The 20,275-nt window shown below is 44.9% G+C and overlaps 2 protein-coding genes across 7 annotated transcripts in view; one reads left to right on the top strand and one right to left on the bottom strand.

The window, feature by feature from the left end:
- The window catches only part of EIF4ENIF1 (eukaryotic translation initiation factor 4E nuclear import factor 1), a 34,581-nt gene extending 32,350 nt beyond the window's left edge, over positions 1-2,231 (bottom strand). For both annotated transcript variants that reach the window (XM_019539194.1, XM_019539196.1), the window contains exons 1-2: positions 2,138-2,231; positions 1,572-1,698 (exon numbers count right to left, since the gene is read on the bottom strand). In XM_019539194.1, the coding sequence (XP_019394739.1) occupies positions 1,572-1,670 (99 nt within the window). In that variant the 5' untranslated portion in view covers positions 1,671-1,698; positions 2,138-2,231. The remainder of the gene's footprint in view (positions 1-1,571; positions 1,699-2,137) is intronic.
- Positions 2,232-4,438: 2,207 nt separating this feature from the next.
- The window catches only part of SFI1 (SFI1 centrin binding protein), a 47,193-nt gene continuing 31,356 nt past the window's right edge, over positions 4,439-20,275 (top strand). Inside the window, exons 1-8 of one of the 5 annotated variants that reach the window (XM_019539188.1) lie at positions 4,439-4,501; positions 4,986-5,072; positions 7,408-7,560; positions 8,717-8,788; positions 11,283-11,393; positions 12,858-12,952; positions 14,489-14,606; positions 14,909-15,011. In XM_019539188.1, coding sequence (XP_019394733.1) covers positions 5,053-5,072; positions 7,408-7,560; positions 8,717-8,788; positions 11,283-11,393; positions 12,858-12,952; positions 14,489-14,606; positions 14,909-15,011 — 672 coding nt within the window. In that variant the 5' untranslated portion in view covers positions 4,439-4,501; positions 4,986-5,052. Of the gene's footprint in view, positions 4,502-4,605; positions 4,734-4,872; positions 5,073-7,407; positions 7,561-8,716; positions 8,789-11,282; positions 11,394-12,857; positions 12,953-14,488; positions 14,607-14,908; positions 15,012-20,275 lie in introns of those variants that run through there. The other 4 variants (XM_019539185.1, XM_019539187.1, XM_019539186.1 and 1 more) reach the window with 4 other exon arrangements.

Raw genomic sequence — 20,275 nt, 5'->3', positions numbered from 1 at the left:
CATTACCACAGCATGAGACCAACCCATAAATCTCGCTGCCAGTGGCAGCAGTAGTGAAAGGAAAGTTACACCCGTTCAGTTTCCAGGCAAGAAGCACCTCACAAAAGCAGCAGCTCCATCACACTATGTTCACTGCATCAACAAAAATGAAGTAGCAGTGATGCAGAATCCCTACAAAAGTTTTCGAAAACAAAAATAATCTGAAGAGATGGTACCTATTGGCAGAACTAAAAAGCATGAAGGGCAATAGGAAGATAGACAAAACTTTAACAACTTAATTTTTAGACCATTATCTAGGGGAGGGGTTCCCAGTTTTTTTTCTTACTGCATACCCCATTACAGCTTTACCAGCTGACTGCTTAAGTTTTAACCCCTCCCATGCCAATTATTATAATAAAAATTAAATCCACCATAACACAATGTCCTGCATATCCCCAGGGGTGTGAGGGAGAGGGAAGAAACCATGCACACATCACCAGTTTCATGTTTTAGTTATTAAAAAGCAAACAAACTCATTAGTCTTCACTTCTAGTTAGCTGAGAACATCTACAGCCACTTTGCAGATTAGTATAAAACTAACATAAGCAGACAGGTTTTCAGGAAAATCATGAAGTCTGAATTCAAGTAACATACTGGGTAATTTTTAAAAAGTGAATTAATCACTTGTCCTTTCCAAAATTCCATGTTTGTTTCTTAAATGCATTTGTTCATTAAATTATTTGTTCCAATACACTGCATTTAAAAATATATGCTCCCTACAGCAAGGAATGTCTTGTGTGCGTTTGCACAGCTTCCAGATGAAAACCTAAACACTGTTAAGTTCCCTCACAACCTCATTCTGCAAGACAGAGCAGTGTTGTTACAGCCCAGTGCAGTGTTATCTTTAGAAGCGCACTAACTTATTGTATTTTTGCTGTAATGGTATAAGTTTTTCCAACTCTTGCATAATTTAGAACCAATAAATATTTTGGTTCTCACCATGCTTTTAATATTGTGACTACAGTTTAAGAACATGCCTTCCTATATTTCAATTTCTAAATACATTGACATATTTTGTACAAGACCAAGGTTCATACCCCGCATCTAAACCACGAGCTCCATAACTTTGTAAGCACAGCAGAACTTAGATGTGCCACACACATCTGATGCAGCTCTGAAGAGAGAACTGTATATTCCAGAGACACTCTGCCATCTGCACAATCCTACCAATCCTCTCCTGTATATTTACATCAACACAGTTAAAGGCATCATCCTATATTAACATTTTAAAGGTTTGTTACAAAAACCAAACATGTGCTCATCAAGTTAAAGCCTATTACAGGATGTTCAGAAACCTTCTACTGTGCTGAAGCCATAGAGATTCTGTATCCACAACACCAGACTTATTTTTTCTTTTTAGATGTTGTTAGCAAGTAATTAGACCTTCTTCTATCCTAGTTTAAGCACAGACATCTAGAGTTGTCCCCCACCCCACAAGCAACTGCACTTACATTTTACACAAGTTTCACCTCCAGTTGATTTCATGGGTGCCAACATCACATTCCCCCTCTAAAGAAATGAGGCAAGCTTACTTTTGTGTAACGATGAGGGTATTTTGCTGCCGTTACTCTATTCAAGTCAAGGAAAGCATCCCCATTTTCAGTTTCTGCTATGCCGCCTCGTTTATCCATGGCTATTTCAAAGCCTCCAACTAGAGACCTGCTTGGGAAGGGGGGGGGGGGAAGAAAAAAGGAGGCATCAGAAAGCAGGAGTAGTACAGGCTACAAGGGGATGCGCAGAAGCTGTCACTGGATTAGAAGTGCTCACAGCAGAGCACGCTGGATGTTGCTGCCAGGCCGGGGGCCCAGGGGCTCACACAGACACCCCTGGGCACTGGGACAGCGGCAGCTGCGCTTGCTCTTCGAGCAGGCGCTGCTCGGTTGTTGAGGAGCTCGAGCACAAGGGGGATTAAGCCGCTGCCGCAGGGACGGGACGGGACGGGACGGGACCAGACCAACATCAGAGGAGGGAGGCGCAAGCCCTGCAAGGACAAGGGGCCGCGGAGACAGGACCCCGCTAAGCGCCAACCCAGCCCCTGACCCCGGCCGCAGCGGGACCCCGCGCAGTAACTCAATGGATCCCCCAGCCTTGTACTCACCGGCCGGAAGGCGGCGGCCCCGCCACAGCGCTCAGCCCCAGCAAAGGCCGCGCCGCTGCCTGCGGCGTCTCCCGACCCCCGCGGCCGGCTCGGCTCGGCTCAGCTCAGCTCCCCTCCGACCCCACCCCCGCCCGCGCCCGGCGGCACCCCCCGCTCGCGCCGCGGCCGCTCCCTCCCTCCGGCTCGCGCGCCCGCTCCCTATTCGCCCGACTCTGTCTCTCCTCAGCCGCCGTAACCGGGGCCTTCTACTAGCCAGCCCTCACCCCTTTAATACCCACTGCGCAGGCGCGGCGCGCTCGCCCCGACCCGGGCTCTCCGTGGTAGTGCCTGACTGAAAAGCCCCGTGTCTGCTCAGCTGGTCCCGAAGACGAGTGGCCGCCCAGCCTCTATTTTCCACAAACGTATGGATAGACGAGGGCGGAGGGAGGATTAGTGAGGACCCCTCAGGCACTCGTGTGAGGCAGCCCCGCGAAACGTGACGTTAAGACCACGTGCGCTGGCCGTGATGGGGCTGTTGTGCAAGGCTAGCAGGGGGGCAAAGGCCACATGCACTGTGCTCCCTTATCAGGGGCGGGTGAAGTGGGGTGGGGGTGAGCGTCGCTGCGCAGGTGCGAGGGTCACACAAGACGACTCAGAGCCCCTTCCGGCTGTGGATCCACCCACAGGGGAAGGTGTTAGAGGGACCCTGCGGTTTTTGGCCCAGTGCTTTTACGGTTTAAGTCTAAGGCCCCTGCTCCATGTCACATGTGTTATGCAATTAGCTGGTTAATCACACAATTAATGGCTGTCCAGCTATCGATAGAGCCAATCAGCTACAAAGTTAGTGCTTGGAAATGTGTAACAACTCCATAGCTGGTTTTCATCCACTTTTAATCTGAATATGCCGCAGGGACATAAGACTTGAATAATCTTCACTGAAAAAGCAATCATGCTGTCCTAGTTTCACTGCATTCACTTTCTGCACTTGACACCACTGATTATAGGAAGCTTTGCTTAATTATACTCATGAAAGCACTGAGTGCATTATGCACATGGACTTGGGATTTGTGCGTAGACTCCGAGATCTGCTAGACACAGACCATAGTCATTTTCCGCTGTTGTCTGTGTGGTTGCTTCAATATGATTGCATTAGAGGAATACAGCATTTCCTGTTTTCCTCAACAGAAATGTTTGTCTAAGCAAATGAAAGGGATGTCAGAGGCACATATCTGATTCTGTTGTTAAGTCATTTGGTGTAGGTCTTTAATCCATAGCTTAATTTCCAAACCAAGGGTTTGTTTAAATGCTTTATTAGAAAATTATTGGACATTTTTTTTACCAATGCAAAATTTTAAAATATGCCCCTTCAAATCAGTCCAAAATGAGGTGCTTCCCTTCTCAGCTAAGTGAGAGCTGGCGTATCTGTATAACATCATTAGGACAAGATAGATACAAGGAATTGTATTGCTTTATATTCCTTACTCTCAGACTCCTTGTGCATCTTATTTACTATTAAAAAGAAACAGAGACAGTTTCCAATAAAACTCCAGAATAAATTTAATGGACACTACCAGAAGCCTCAATTCTTCAGTGAATTCCAGACAGGTGGACCTGTTCCAACAGAGTCCCATGTAAGGCCCCAATCTTGCCCTTCCTTCAGAGCTGGAAGTTTATTACAGAAACAGGTATAGGGAAGGAATTTGCAGGATGGGCCCAGAATCAATACTTTTACCTCGTTCCCACTTAGAGAGACTGGCAAACAAATTACACGTTAAATAATGCACCAGATGGGCACTTTGAGTGAACTCTGACATGACATTATTTAAAAAGAGCAGTTCAACTTGAGTTGCCTGTAACTAATGACTCAACACATGGCCATGGATTTTTGTTATTGTTTTTTTTTGCCCTTAGATTTTACTTTTGGTTTTAAAGGTGATGAACATGTCAAGGATTCATGCACTGGAGCCCTACTGTGTTTCTGAAAGAGCTTGAGAGCTCATTTCCCAATGAGGAAGTGCAGCTGAGGGCTTATGAGCAGGCTAGAGATGTTTAGCTCAAGGTCAGGAAGGCCTGAGGCTGCTGATCAGGTTCAGCTGCCCTTGGCGAATAACGTAGTGGCCGTGGAAAGCCACCCTGAAACAGCCTACCCTCCCCACCCCGGTGGGGGGCGGGGGAAGCCGAGGACAGGTTCCGGGGCTCCTGCTCCCATCCTCGCTGCGGCCTGGGAGGGTCGAGAAGCGCGCGGCTGTGGAGTAGCCGCAGCAGTAGCGCCTCGCGTTCTTCTCCTCCCAGGCGCTAGGGGGTGCTGGGATCCGCCTGGCCCGGAAGCGCGCGGCCGGACCCCGCTGTTCTCCATGGCGACGGGCGGGAGGGAGGTGCTGGTCAGTGTGGGGTCCCCAGGGGAGGCGCTGTCAGGCGGGGGCCGGGGTCCACAGGCCATGTCCCCTCGGTCACTGCCTGGCACAGCTGGGATTGGGGGTCTTCCCGCCGCCGCCCGTCCTCCGGGGCAGGGGCCACCTTGGCTGCTGGTGCCATGAGGAGAGAAGGCGGCAGCTCCTGGAAGCAGACAGACCCTCTCGGGCTTTCCTTGCTCGGCTCTTGATGCCGGTGTCTCTCGGTAGCAAACGCCAGGCTCCTGCACCACAGGCTTTACACACCCCTCGTTGTCTCAGAACTGAGCTCCTTGGTCCGGGTGGTGGCAGTGGCGAGCGGCAGCCTGCTGGCAGACGGCTGCGGGGGTTGGTGGTTCCCTGCACTCACGCAGGACTTTGCTGATCCGAGCACAGTGGGGGGTACTGATGATGAGCACCCGCCTCACAGAGTCCCAACGAATGTCTCAAACCAATGCTTGTCTGTTGTCCAACAGCAGTGCACCAGAGTCCAGTGGCAAAAAGAGAGGGGCACTGGTTTACAGAAGAGCCTGGCTATCTGGCAGGATGGAGAAGTCCAGGGGCAGGTGAGGACTGTCACATGGAGGCTGTGCTGCTCTTTTGCTTTTATCTCCAGTTGGGTCCCTGGGACTACAAAAACGTTAGGAAGTTTATTGGGTGCTCTGGTGTGAAGGGGCAGTTTTATACAAATCTGTTCAGAGGTTTTCCCACTTTATCTAGGAGAAGGTACTTAAAGTTTTTTTTTTTTCTGGCTATAGTATAGCATGAAGTCATAAACATTATTGGTATAAAAAAGAGGAAGGATGACCTCAGTGCTAAGGCCCTGTACTGGGGCTCAGGTGACTGACTTGGATTCAATTCTTGACTCTGCCATCTGCTTCCTGTGTGATCCTAGGCGAGTCACAACGTATGTCTGTGTGCTCTATAAAATTAGGAGCATGATACTTTCTGCTGCCCATACTCTTTTTCCTGTTCAAGCTGTGAGGTCTTTGGGGCCTGGACTGTCCTTTACCATGTATATGTACAGCATCTGTCACAAAGGGGCCTTGATCTTCAGTTACTACTCTATTCCAAGCCATATGGTGAATATTTCATATATACAGTATTTACACACTTTCATCACTAATACAAACCATTTACATTTCTGTAGTTCTCTTCATGAAATCTCTAATTATTGCTAGCAATAATCCTTTTGCATGGCTTTTTTCCGTATTGAGATTGTGTTAAATTTCAATTCAAGTTAACTTCCTTTTTTGTCCCAAAACTGTATGGGGAACTGTACACCTGACATATAAAAGTTGAAATGCATTTACATAATTTAAAAAATAACTGAAACAGCTTTTTTCAAAAGCACCTGGAGAGTTATCATGGTGACTGCTGCAGCTGCGCATATTGGCATGCACTAAACTCTCCTGCTTGCCAGATGGGGCCCTGTTATTTCACAAAATATTAGAAGAGTTTTCTACATGAAAAGAAACTCTCACAAAACACCAGGCTTGTTTTGTTTGTTAGCTTTGATCTCGCTTCTTGCACTTGGGAGATCCAACCAGTGACATTGCAGTTCTGCCCCTCTGAAATTTTGACTGTAATGACCTGTGATTATTAGAACTTCAGGTAAACTGTCCTTTGTTACTGTACGTTAATGGGAGTTTTGCCATTAACTTCAATGAAACTAGGATTTATTTTCTGAGGTGTTCAGTGGGTTGAGATTTTCAGATTCTATTGCACCCCTTGTTGGGGCGCTCAGGGTTGTGTTTATGCCTCCAACATATAACACTGGAGGGTGGTGGCAGTGTTTGCTTCTGGGTGGCAACCTTGGGTGCAACTGGTTCTGCAAGTTTTAAACGAGCTTAAATTACGTTTTTTTCAGAAAGTTACCAAGGCAAAATAAAGGTAGAACTCATTGCACCATTTTTTAAGTCACTTCAGAGTAGAACTGTACTTCAATAAAAGCTGCATAATGAATATAAAATCTTTGCCTAGTTCTGTTTGGGTTTTTTTGATTAGAAACAGGAAGGGATTTTTTTTTTTAAGAGAAAAATTGGTGTCCTTAATTATATATGCACAAGCAGCTGATAATATCTTGGCTGAAGATGGATTATTTCTTGCTGTTCTGTTGACCACTGAAAATACTTGTGGTTCAGTTCTCTAGTCCAGTGTTTCTCAACCCATGGCTTGCGACCCAAAAGTGGGTTGCAAAAATATATGAAAGGGTTGTAAACAAACTTTAAAAATGGATTCTCCCTTAAAGGAAGAAAACATGGGGAAACTGGCTTTTCTCTTTAAGGCTGACAGAGTTCCAGCTTGCGAGGGGCTGCTTGGACCCCTACTGCCCCACGCACTGGTGGGGCAGCAAGTGGGGGGTGAGGGGCACTGGGTCGGGACTGGCTGTCAATGTTTACAAATGGGTTTCAGTACAAAAAAGGTTGAGAACCACAGCTCTAGTCTTTCAGGAAATCTTTCAACAAAAATGTGCAAGAAAATTCTTGATATACTATATTAGAATCATAAGCAGAAAACGCATATAAAATTGCATATACATGTCTTTTTAAATAAAAAAAAGATATAGCATAAGTATAAGACCATTGTTTTTCCTTTACATTTCCACTCCCTTTTAAGGCAGCATAGAAAGTGGAGATGATTGCATTTGGTCTCCTGTGTACCAGTCTGTGTGTGTGTTGGTATTTCTTGGGGAATGACCCAGAAAATTCAAGTGAGAGTTAATTTACAGAGCATTAATAGAATCAAATGGAACTTTTTAATATGCTATTTGTAGACATTAACTTGATATGTAATTTTATTTTAATACTTGATTATGGGACAAGGTCATAGAGACACTAGCATCTGTTAATAGTCAATGTGAATGAGCCAGTACTATTACTCTTCCTCTTTCCTTTTAAGCTTAAGATGGCGAACTCCTCAGAGCTATCCGGTTGGACGGGCCATTGCTCCCCGGCGTGCAGGGAAATGGTGTCAGATTGGGAGTGGCCAGATTCCCTATCGGGTTACATATACCTGGAATCGAGGAGGCAGGTTAAAAGAACTTCGTATCAGGTGAAAGTTGTGCTTTCTGTACTTGCTGGGTTTTGTTTTTAATCATGGCAGTTTTTTTGAACAGGGAATCTGGGATCAGAAGACTGTGATTCTCATAATAAATATTCCATTGATTTGTTTAGCAATCTTGGGAGAGTTGCTTAACCTCTCTGTGTCAGTTTCTGGTTAAAAGGGACCAGCACTACGTGGTTCATAAACATGCTTTGGGATTCTCAGGGGTTAGATACTAGTTAAATAAATAAATAAGAAACATTACTGGGCATGTCCTTAGCACTGCCCCTTCTGTATAGATCTGCAAGGAGTTTGACATCACTTGTTTATTCCTCCTGTGGGAAACTAGATTATAAGTAGTGAAAGTACACACAACTAAGAATATAATTAAAAGAATCTAACTGTGCATTTTGGGTACATCTATGTGGCACAGTGCAGCATGGGTTTTAGAAAACTTGAGCTAGCTTGGGATGTGCTGGCTTTCACATCTGGATGCAGTACAGCTACATTAGCATGATGCTGCTCCTAAGATGATAAGTCTTGTTTCTGAGCTGAGTTTATTAGTTTAGTGCTACACTAATATAGGTCTGCTTGGGAGCTAGCACATGGAGAACTAGCTGTGTTACACTGCCTTGCACCACAAGTAGTTTTCATTTCTGTTATCTCAGCCAACTTCTACAAACAATTTGCCTGCCTGCCCCTAAGCTATCAAAGCAGGCATCTTAGACTATCACATTCATTATTTTTTTCTATTCTGCTGTTTAAAAGGCTGTCTTCCTGAAGGAAACTGTTACGTTGTAATATGCTTCTTTCTTCATTCTTTTAGTTTTTCACTCCATACATTTCCTGAAAGCATCATGGCTAAGAAGGAATTGAAAATTTCTTACAAGACAAGATTGAATGAGCATGCTGAGATGTACAAAGTGTTAATTCTCACTGTATCACTGGGAGGAATCCAAATTAAGGAACTGTTGTTGCTGTCTAATATCATTGCGTGTAAATCAGTCCCATGTGGATTGAGGTCTGGAGAATTGAGGCCTTTTTAGTGATGTGTATTTGAGTTTGATAGGCTTCTGAATCCCCATCTGTAAGGGAGTTGGTTAGAAATTTAATAGAAGCATGGGTTTAAAATCAGAAAAGCAAATAAACTTTGTTTACATTTCAGACACCTGGCCAGGAAGTTCCTCTACTTGTGGGTGAAAAAGACATTTGGACAAGTTCTTCCTTCCAAAGCCAGGTAGTACAGTTCTGAGTAGAAAGCATTATACCTTGATATGGGGGAGCATTTGTAGGGCTTTGCAGGAACATGCATAAATGGCTTTTAACACTACTTGAAATCTGTCTTTTTTGAATATCATTCTCATCCATATTCCTAGCTAATCATAGCCAAATTTGGCTTCTCTGTAAATTTAGAGAAGCCTTAATGGTGGTTAGGTTGTATTCACAGCAACAAACCTGAAAAGAATTGTTTTTTTCATTTTCACTTTAAAATTGTAGTAATATAGATGGTAGAAGTGGGAAAAGACCTATTGCCACAGAGTTCAAATGGCCCTGCAACATGTACGATGGTCCTTAAATAAGTATTCAATAGCATTCACATACATCTCTTTGGAATAGCTGCAGCAATAGAGTTTCTTCAGTTTAGTTTTAAATTGGATGCTCCAAATCAACACCTCTCTCGTCCTATTACATTGTCGTTTGTATGTCCACTGTGGCTTTGCTTCTCTCTAAGGTCCTAATCCAATTCCCACTGAAGTCAGTGGAAAGGCTTGTATTAATTTCACTATGAACTAGATCAAGCCCTAAGTCACCCCAGATGATTTCACTGAGGAGCACAAGTTGTTACCTGGGCTGTATTAGGTAGCAAGCAAGAATAGTTTTGTGAACCAGAGTAACTGTCTACACATTGTACAAACTGGATCTGCATTATTTGCTTTAGCAATATATAGATACTGTCCAAGAAATTTTGCAGAATGAGTACCAATGCTATTGGAAATTTCCTGGAGCTCAGCTAGCTAAATTTTAAAGCAACAAATAATATATTTCAAAATAAAAGAGAGATTCCAGAATTCCATGTTGTTTTGGTTTCTTAACTTTCCTGTTAATTCTTATGTAGTGTTGAAGTGATGTAGCTGTGATGGCCCAAACAGTATGCAAGGATTTTTGTGGGTGATGTCTTTTATTGAACCAACTGTGTGATTGGGATAGGTCTCGCACCACGTTTAACTCTGAGGAAGGGTACTGTGGTACCTGTGGAAAACTTGTTTAAACTGTATCTCAACATGCAGTTGGTTCAATAACATATATCACACCAAAAAATTCTCACCTGTTGACTCTTAACAATTCAACAGTTTCAGAGAATAATTTGTGACTCTCTCGTTTGTTTGTTTTTTCTCTGCTTGAGTGCTTGGAATGGCTTAGCAACTTGATTTGATGGGGTAGGTCATTTTGAGTTGTACAATATATGCACAGATGCTTGTGGAAGGGTTTGCAGTGTGGGAGGGCTGGTATTTTGAGTCTGAACTTGCAGTCCTCATACCTCTGAGCATCCTCATTAATTTGGGAATGTTGATGTGAGTTAAGGCTGCAAGATTGGGCCTGTAGTTCTTTTATTGTCTTGTTTGCTTGCTTTTCTGTGATGAATACAAACAAGTAAGAAATGCCTACAAATGCAGTATTTCATACTTCCATCTAATGACATTTAAAGGGTGGGGTTTGTTGAGTTGTTTTTTTTTTTTTTTTTGCAACGTGAGCTGTGCCATCTTGGCCAAATGATTGTTTTCACAGATGAATATTACGGAGGAAAGATGATTGGTTTAAATGAAATCAGAATTATGATGCCAGGGCAAGAGACAGTAGGTGTATTACCTGATGCAGAGAATATTGTGCTGGAGTTCCTAATCCAAGTCTCAGTTCTCTAGTTCCGTTTAAAACCTTCGCCCATCTGGGTTTGTATTAGTTCAGTTTAATTTTGAATGTTTATGTCACATACATCCAGGCTTTGTCAGATGCACAGGTTGTATCTAAAAGACTGGACCACTGCTGCTTGTGCTAAAATAGGAAGTTAACAAATACAGAGGCAGTGTATAATTCATAAACCTCTTATATATTTCACAACTAGAGAGGAATACCCAACTATGTTGTTAGTGAGGGTTATATGCAATTCAAAATGTTTGAAAATCTCAATCAATTTTCAATGCTTGTCTTTAAAATCAGAATGATTTAAATTCAGCATGACTTCTAAGAGTAAATAGAGAGAGATTTTAAGATAATATATTATTTTTTTAAAGATAAAGTAATTTAAAATATTCATGCAAGTCAATGTAGAATGAGGTGAATTAGATGTAGAAATGTCACCATTTAGCTGTGGGTTTAGTGGCTAGAGCAGAGATTGAAAGGTCAGGATATGCAATTTGTGTTCCCAGGCCTACCATCAAACAACTCCATGATCTTGGGCTAGTTATTCAAGCTGTCTTTCTTTTTGCTCAACTTTACAAGAGCTGCTATATTTACACAGGTTGTGTAAGGTTTAACTAGGTGTTTCTTTTGGCACTTCTAGATTCTTGGGTGACATTTGGGACAGAATAGTTATGTTTTATCATGCAGTCAGAGACTATTAGGTTAAGTAAACAAGACTGGAAAAAGAAATGCAGTTTCTTTAAAATGCATCTGCTGTTATCTCAGAAATCATTACAACTCTTTGCCATCCTCAACATCTTTCAAATCTCTAGATGCCATTATGACCAGAAGATTCTGCAAAAAACTTTCAGAGAGTGGAAGGAGGAGTGGTGGATTGTTTGCAGAGAGTGGAAGCTCAGCATCAGAGCTGACTGCCATTACAGGTCCGTGAAATGATCCCTGTGTTCATAGCTAGGTTCAGAGGGGTATATGTATTAGTACGTATCTACCTGGGCAGCATTGCATGGTTGGGAAAGACTAATTATAATGCCTCTGTCACTGTCTTTTTTGCAGTTTTTACTTCTTGTCTTTTTCTAGTCTCTGACCCATTTATCCAACAGCAGCAAACATTTCTTTTCCTTTTTTTTATTTTTTGCCTTAAGTTGGGGTTATGTTGTACAGCTCAGGTGTCCTGAGGGTTCAGCTTGGCTAGCATGAATTGAATTTCCTGATTTCCAGAAACTTGTAATTGTTCAGAAAGGTCTGAGTTATGTTCAGACTAAGAACTCCACCTTGTCTTTCAAGTGATCCTATGCTGCTGGATTATGCTGTTGGGGTCAAAGCAGACTAACCACCATGCTTCTTGCCTGCTTCTTATACACTGAGGTATGGGAACTTGGTCTCTCTCTGATTGGTTCACCACCCAGGTTATATGCCAGGTTGGAAAGGATTCTGGAAGCAAAATCCATGAAAAAGGCCTTCTAGATCAGTGGGAACCAAACTTTTTATCATGCGTGACAAAGTGAAACCCTTGAGTGCCACTTCAGTCCCCTTCACTACTTGATCTGCTGCTCTGTTGTCTGCTTCTTGGCCAGTCTGCCATGTGTGAGAGACAGAGGCTGCCTGTTCCACATGCAGTACTCATGTTGCAGGTTGGCCACTCCATTCTATATTATTCTCTTGTTCATATTGCTGCGTGATGGGACCTGGGAATAAAATTAAGTTGCTTTTTAATGGGACTTTTATGGATCCCAAGCCAACCTGTCATCTGTTTGTACTTTACCTCACCTTATTGTAATCGCACAGTCCTTTGTATACTTCTCCCTTCCTCACAAGGTTTTCCTGACAACTGTTCAAAGAAACCAATGGATTTCATCATTCCTTACCTTGTCTCAGAGACAAGGACTGAGTTCAGCCCCATTTTTAACGGACTTTCTTCATAGAGGCCTTTTTCAGGCAGAGAGAGCCTTTGGAATCCCATCCTTGTTGCCTTCTCAGTGCAAGCTATTGTTCTCATTAAGGTGAGACTGAAACACAGATGACAGTCTAGTCTCTGCAGGCTTACTAGAAGAGTCTCTCTGTAAGGGTGCTCCCTTTCCAAAAGGGTTTAGATTAAGCAGAAATCCTGAATGGATCCAAGACCTTCTCCGGTTTATATTTTGAGGAGTCAAAATATCTGTATCCTGTTCTGTAAAATGCTTCCCTTCCAGAATATGAATACACAATGCTGAATACAAGTCCGCAATGTGAATGCCCAGTATCCTGCATGATAGGAGTCTCATTGAATGATAAGAGTCTCCCTTGGTCATGACATGTTTTACCAGACCAAGTGAGGGTGGCTGTGCTATATAGAAATTGTGTGTTTGGGTGAAGGCTTATGGCAGTGTTTTTCTTTCTTTCTTGTTCAGATATTTCTTATACAATCTAGTGTTTAAGGCCTGGAAGGTTTATGTATATCAGCAGCGAGAGAAGAAGAGCAAGTATCATGTTGCAGAGTCTCATGGTAAGTGTGGAAAAGGGGAGTTCACTGGCACAGAACAAAGATTTTGTGCACACTGGCCAGAACAGTCATTTTTTACATCACTTTCACGGAGTATCCTTTTGTAACCCACCCTTTTGATGTTAAAGCTTTATAATTTGTCACACTGAAGATCAGAGGGCTCTATGCAAGGCTTTGAAATACTAATACCACAGAGCCAATTTAAGGTGGACCATTTTGTTTTCAAAGAATAAATGTCTCATTAATTATTCAGAGTGCAAAAGAAATGACCCCTTTTAAGCCTATATTCATAAGATCCTGGACATCTGTTTGTAGGAAGACTTGCTGTGGAAGGTTTCTGTTTATTTTTATTAAAAAAATAAAATCAAAACAGCATAAAATCAGGGAGTGTGGATATGTGGGAGGGGTGTGTGAACATGTGCTTTAGATCAGAGGCATAACTAGCTCTTCCAGTGCCCAGGGCAGAGATGGGGGGGCAGGGTTTATGATGACTAGTGGAAAACTATGAGTGGGGGGGAGAGTCTGACCTGCCTGGTTGTCTTTATTCCAGCAACAGCTGTTGTTGTGGCTGCTATTGCAGCAGTATGGGTTTGGGCAACTGCTGCTGCTGGGGGACAGGCAGCAGTGCAGTCTTCTTGGGGGCTGTTCTTGGTACCTAGTATACTTCCCCCGCCCCTTCAGGTGCAAGCACGTTCCTCTTGTGGCAAAGCCTCCTTGGACACCTGTAATTACACCTGTCTCCCCCCCAGATACACTACTAGCCATGGGGCTATGCTTGTTCAGTTCCTATGGCCAGGCAGTGTAGGACTGCCCTTGCAGTGATAAAGACTTTTGGGGGAGGGGAGTCCATTGGCACCTGCTGTAAATCAGTGACTGAAGCTGGTGTTCCACTTGCCTGCCCCCTCTCCCTGCTTCCCAGTTATGCTGCTGGTTTGGATGGTTTCTCATTAACAACTCTCTGCCTCAACAACATCAGTCTTTATATATGAGTAGTGTGAAAGGTAGTGTATCCTTGTGGATAGAGCACTGGGATTTGGGAAACTTGTATTCTGTTTCTGACTCTGCTGCTGGATGAACCTGAACAAGTAACTTCTTTGTGCCTCACTTTTCACTTTCTAAGAACTTTTGTTGAAGGACTGCATAAGGTGCTAAATTTTTTCCAATAAACCAGTTGCACTAAACCTAACACAATAGAAATAATAATTATTGAATATTATCAGCACATGCATGTGAAGCCCACAGGGATCTTAAAGCTGGAACAAAGTAATTAACCTATCATGTTATGTGTATATTTTGATGGTTATAACATCTGCAATACCAATAGATTCTTATACTGAACAAAGCTTAGTAAGCTAACAGACATCTTGCAGAGCAGTTTCAGCTTTTGGACTACCTGCACTTCTAGGCTTTCCTACCAAGTGGCACTGTGAGGCTGGTGTGATGGGAGGTTGAGCTGGAGTGACCATATGGATTTGTTACAGAATTGCCAAATCCTCATAGGATGTCTTTTAAAAGTGATGTAATCATTGCTGTATGCAGCGGAGAAGCAGAAATTACGTTGGACATGGCGGTGTTGGCTGATCTACGTTGATGTTCGCAGGACCAAGCATAGCATGCAATCTAAGGCCCTGGCATTCAGTGAAAGGAGCACTCTGCGGTGAGAATGGATTTGAAAGAATTGTTTATTAACCATAAGTGCAGAGCTTCCATCTCTCTCTATCACATGATCTTCTGCACTGAACATTGTTGACTGATCTTTATGATTTTTTTTTTTGTCTCTACTCCTCCTCCCTATATACTTTGAAGTAAAAAGGCTCTATGAGACTCAAGCTGTCAGGCAGTACCTCATTACTGATATGTCTAGGTAGAGCTAGAGAGCCCTTTGCTTTCCTGATAAGAGGAGACTAGGTCCCTGTACCAAACTGCATGTTTTGAATATGTCCTAAATGTTTTTGGCAGTGTACCATGGAGAATGTGGACAAGGCGACTGGTTCAAAATTGTGCCAGCCGTGAGATGGATGCCCTGGCTTTGCAACACTGGGCCCTGAGTCTTCAGTTTTGGGTAAATACTACAAACGCTGACTTCTTATGACTAGGGACCTACTCAGTTTCATAGTTGGTAGGGTTGGAAGGGACCTGAGCAGATCATCAAGTCTGACCCCCTGCCATGGGCAGGAAAGGATGCTGGGGTCAAATGACCCCAGCTAGATGATTATCTAGCCTCCTTTTGAAGACCCCCAGGGAAGGAGCAAGCACCACTTCCCTTGGAAGTTGGTTCCAGACCCTAGCCGCCATGACTGTGAAGTAGTGCTTCCTGCTGTCTAGCCTGAACCTACTGTCAGTCAACTTGTGGCCGTTATTCCTGGTAGTGCTCGGGGGAACAGGGACTCTCCTATTCGCTGCTGGCCCCCAGCCCAGTAAGCTTATAGACGGCCACCAGATCCCCTCTCAACCTTCTCTTGTGGAGGCTGAACAAGTTCAGGTCCCATAGCCTCTCCTCCTAGGGCCTGGCCTGCTGCTCCCCAGACCATGCGAGTGGCCCTCGTTTGGACCCTCTCAATGCTGTCCACATTGCTCCTGAAGTGCGGTGCCCAGAACTGGATGCGGTACTCCAACTGCAGCCTGACCAATGTTGCATAGAGGGGGAGGATCACCTCCTTGGACCTGCTTGTGATGCATCTGTGGATGCATGACAAGGTGCAGTTGGACTTACTGACAGTGTCCTCACATTGGCAACCCATGTTCATCTTGGAATCAATGATGACTCCAAGATCCTTTTCTGCCTCTATGCAGACGAGAAGGGAGTTCCCCAGGCTGTAGGTATGCTGCTGGTTCTTTCTCCCTAGGTGCAGTACCTTGCACTTGTCAGTGTTGAAACCCATCCTGTTCTCATCTGCCCACCCGTGTAACCCGTCTAGGTCTGATTGCAGCCTATTCCTCCCTTCTAGCATGCCCACCTCTCCCCACATCTTAGCGTCATCCGCAAATTTGAACAAGGTGCTTTTCACCCCCTCGTCCAAGTCACTGATGAAGATGTTGAATAGTGCGGGCCTGAGGACTGAGCCCTGGGGGACCCTACTGCCCACATCCCTCCAGGTCGAAAATGACTCATCCACCACCACTCTCTGGGTGCGGCCCTCCAGCCAATTTGCGAAGCATTTGACTTTGTAGGCATTGTTACTAGATTTCCCCATCACTTTGGACCGCTCATTTATTAAGGATAAGTTTCTTGGGTCTTTGTAATTCTGTCAGTGTGCTACTTGTGTTATTTGTGTTTCTGTACGGAGCTATATCTCTCCCTTCTGCAATTCCTTACCTCCAATGGAGCTATCTTGCAGGACTCGGTTTCAATGGGATTGGGTTCCTCCAGTCACTAAATCAGTCATGCACACAAACGCACAGATTAATGTGACATGCCTGACCTGGCTGGGTTGATCATCATGGACAGGCTGACACCCTTATATGCTAGGATTCAGTTCATCAAGGTAACAGTAAAATGCAGCCAGACGCAAGCACGCAGATGAACAGAATACCTCTGAATCTAGCTGGGTGTCTAGCTGACACCCTCTTGGACCAGCATTCAGTTTATTAGGGCACGTCTGAGTCAAACTGGGTCAATCAGCCTGTACAAGCTGATCTCCTTATGTGTTTCAAACTCAGCACGTCCCAATCTTTTGTCCCAACTGTCCTAGTAGTGGTAGCCTCTCGATGAGCAGACCCCACAGTATTTCTGGGCTTCACAGGGATCTTTAGCTTAGATAAAAGTAGCGTTCCTGCAGAGCAAGTGGGGGAGGAAAGTAGAGAAGGAAACATACACCTGGTTATTACCAGTTTGACTATAAAAGTTATTTATTGCTAAGTGTATGAAATTTATGATGCGTGGTAATAGACATGCAAAGACAAACAAACAAAACAATTACAACACTACCTTGGTTTCACTAAGTGTTTGGGGAAACTTAGCTCAGGCTTAACTAATACAATTCAGGTTCAGAAATCTATGTCTAGAGAGACGAGAGCGAGAGCTGGGATCCCACCAGTCCAAGGTACTGGGGTTCCAATGCTGACAGGTAAAGTTCTTAGCACAATCCTTGAAGGGAGACGATCTGTTTCTTCCAGCTTCTCAAGAACAACAGTGGATGGTGTCAGAGAGATTTCTCTCTTGAAGTGCACCATTTGCTGAATTTATAGCTCTTTAAGCCCTCAGTTCAGATTCTTCAAAGCATTCTTTTAATTGTGTAAATAATTTTATTTTTCTATTGACAAGGGGTTATCTGGTTTGGAACATCTCAAGAAACTGATTAACAACCAGGAAAAACACAAGTTTTTAAGGAGTAACCAGACACTTAGGAGCCAGCTTGTAATTCTTACGGATAGCAGATATACTGGATGGGATACCTCATTGTTTTTTCTCAGATAGCTTGCAGCATCAGGGTTTTGTATTTTTACCTGTTGTGAATAAGTCTCAGCTTAGCGTGACTTTTCCAGATCTTACTGTAGTCTTTTAACAGACTTAAGGGGATTATTGGAGTGTTCATAAACTTTGTGGGGAGGGCTTCCACCAGTCATCCTGGGAAAAGTATGACAGCATTTGTGGTCAGGGCTCCAACGGACTGGACATTGTGATGAACCCTTAACCATTGTTCAAATGTTGCCCATACCCCCTCTGACTCGGTCTCTTGCCTCAGCATTCCCTAACCCAGCAACTGAGTTTTAGTCAATCAAGTTTAAATAGGCCTCCCATAGTGGAACCGGGCAATCTGAGGCCCGAGATGCCTATTAAACTTTTTTTTGGCTTAGTTCTGGTTAAATGAGGTGGGTAGATGTGTGTGTGTTGGGGGTGTGGAATAGAATGGGTGAGAGACAGTGTTGAAGGCCTTTCTGAAGTCCAGAAAAACTATGTCCACCATGACACCTGCGTCTAAGGATTTTGTGACCTTGTCGTAGGAGGCCACCAGGTTGGTCTGACAGGACCTGCCCTTAATGAACCCATGTTGGTTGCCCCTAAGCATAATCCCCCCTGCTGGTCCCTAACAGACACGCGCCAGAATAATTTTCTCAAAGAGCTTCCCCAGGACTGAGGTAAGACTAATGGACCTACAGTTTCCCGGGTCCTCCTTCCTCCGTTTTTGAAATGAGGACCACAGTGGCCTTTTTCCAGTCTGCTGGCACCTGGCCAGAGCACCGTGAGTGCTTGTAAAGCCGTGCCGTGGGTGACACAATGACCTCTGCCAATTCCTTCAGCACTCTGGGGTGGAGATTATCTGGACCTGCTGATTTGAACACGTCCAGCCCCCCCAGAAGTTCTCTAAGTAGGTCCTATCTGACCCTAGGCCTGGCTGTGCCTCTACTGAGTCCCTCCGGCATCCTGGTGGGGGGATGTCCCAGTCCCTGCTCAGATAAATGGAGGCAAAGAATTTGTTAAAGAGGTCAGCTTTATTGTCTGGTGCAACCACCAGATTGCCAAGTGTGTCCTGCAGGGGCCTCACGTTACCTGGTGCTTTCTTTTTACTCCCTATGCATTTAAAAAAGGACTTCTTGTTATCTTTGATGCTGGTTGCTGGTCCTAGTTCTGTCTCTGCCTTAGGCTTCCTAACAGCCCCCCTACAGTCTTGAGCAGTGGAGGTATAATCCTCCTTGGTGATGGCCCCTCCCTTCCATTGGGTGAATGCCTCCTTTTTAGCTTTCAGATGTTCCTGAATGCCTTTGGTGAGCCATGGGGGCTTTTGAGCACTCTTGCCCCCTTTGACTTGCATTGGGACTATCACCCTTTGGGCTTGAAGGATTGTCTCCTTAAGGAACAACTACTTGTCTTGGACTCCCAACTCCCCTACCCTCTGGGACCTCAGTGCCTCCCCGACTAATCTCCTTAACTCGTTGAAATTGGCCCTTCTGAAGTCAAGGGCTGTTGCCTTTGGTGAATAGTGGATGGTGAATTCCAGTAGCCAATGATCACTATCTCCCAGGTGGTCAAAAACCCACAGTCCCCTCACCAGGTCATTGGCTGTGGCCAGGACCAGGTCCAGCAAGGCATTTTCCCTGGGGGGACTATGCACCTCCTGGGTTAGGTGGAGGAACCTAAGTGAGCGGTCAGATCTGGCTGACCGCTCCTCCCAGCAGATGTCTGGGTTGTTTAGGTCACCCATGATGACCACATCCCTTGACTTAACTTTCTCCACAAGCTGACCTGAGAATTCCCGGTCCAGCTCTTCCCCCTGTTTGGGAGGTCAATAGTAGACACCCATCATTAAGTCCCTTTCCTCCCAACCCCCTTGTATTCTAACCCAGAGCACTTCAGTCTGCCCCTCCTCTGACCCCATCCTGTTTGTTGAGGACATGTATTGCTCTTTGATGTAGAGCGCTACACTCCCAACTTTCCTCCCTGTTCTATCCTGCCTGAACAGTCTGTAGCCCTTGATGTTTACCACCCAATCATGGGTTGAATCCCACCAGGTTTCAGTGAGCTCCACTATGTCCGGGTTTGTATTAACTAGCAGGAGGGCAAGTTCCTCCTGCTTGTTCCCCATACTACGAGCATTAGTGTAGAGGCATTTGAGGCCTCCTATGGGTGTGTGCACCTCCCCTCTGATTCCAGGACTATCTGGACCCGTCACTTACCTAGATACTTCTTGTGCTCGTCACCTATCTTGGCTGGGAGGTGTCTTTGTGTCCCCCTGTGGCCCCATCCCCTGGCGAAGCAATTTCAAAATGCAATTCCTTAACTTTTGTGGAAACTGTGAAAAATGGCAGTTCTGGTGAGCACTGTGAAAAACAGCAGTTTCCAAAATTTTGCACAGAATCACTGGAAAAAGCAAGCTTAGAAAAAATAAAATGCTGGCTTCCCAGTGGGAGCCAACAGCCGTTTTGGCCCAGCCTTGCAGCCCACTAGGGGGTGGGAAGGGGGAAGCTGCCAACAAAAAGGGGAGCAGCTAAGATGGCTGCTGCCCCCTCTTCCCTTTGCTGCTGATTGGCCAGGAGGGCTGCCCTTCATGCAGCCCCACCCCCTCTGTCAATCAGTGAGAAGGGGTGGGGCTGCATGAAGGGCAACTCAGCCAACCAGTGGCAAGGGGTGGTGTTGCTGGATTCCTTGGCCAATCAGCAGGGGGGAGATGTGCCACAAAAAGACTGCAAAAATGGTGCCAGGCACCATGAGTGGCCCACAATTTTTGCTTCGCTTCGGTGCTATTTAAGTAGATCCTGATTGTGAGGGGGCTAAGGCCCCGCGGGACCCGGCCCGAGGGAGAAAGCCCGGAGGGGCGTCCAACTTCCGGGATCAGACCCGGAAGTCCGGCCGGAGGGTTAAAGTTTTCCGGAACACAAGCCGGGCCG

Source organism: Crocodylus porosus, unplaced genomic scaffold (genome assembly GCF_001723895.1).
Source record: "Crocodylus porosus isolate Cpor-Errol unplaced genomic scaffold, CroPor_comp1, whole genome shotgun sequence".
NCBI lineage: Eukaryota > Metazoa > Chordata > Crocodylia > Crocodylidae > Crocodylus > Crocodylus porosus.
The sequence above is the reverse complement of the archived record's forward strand: the minus strand, read 5'-3'. Positions and strand labels throughout refer to the sequence as shown.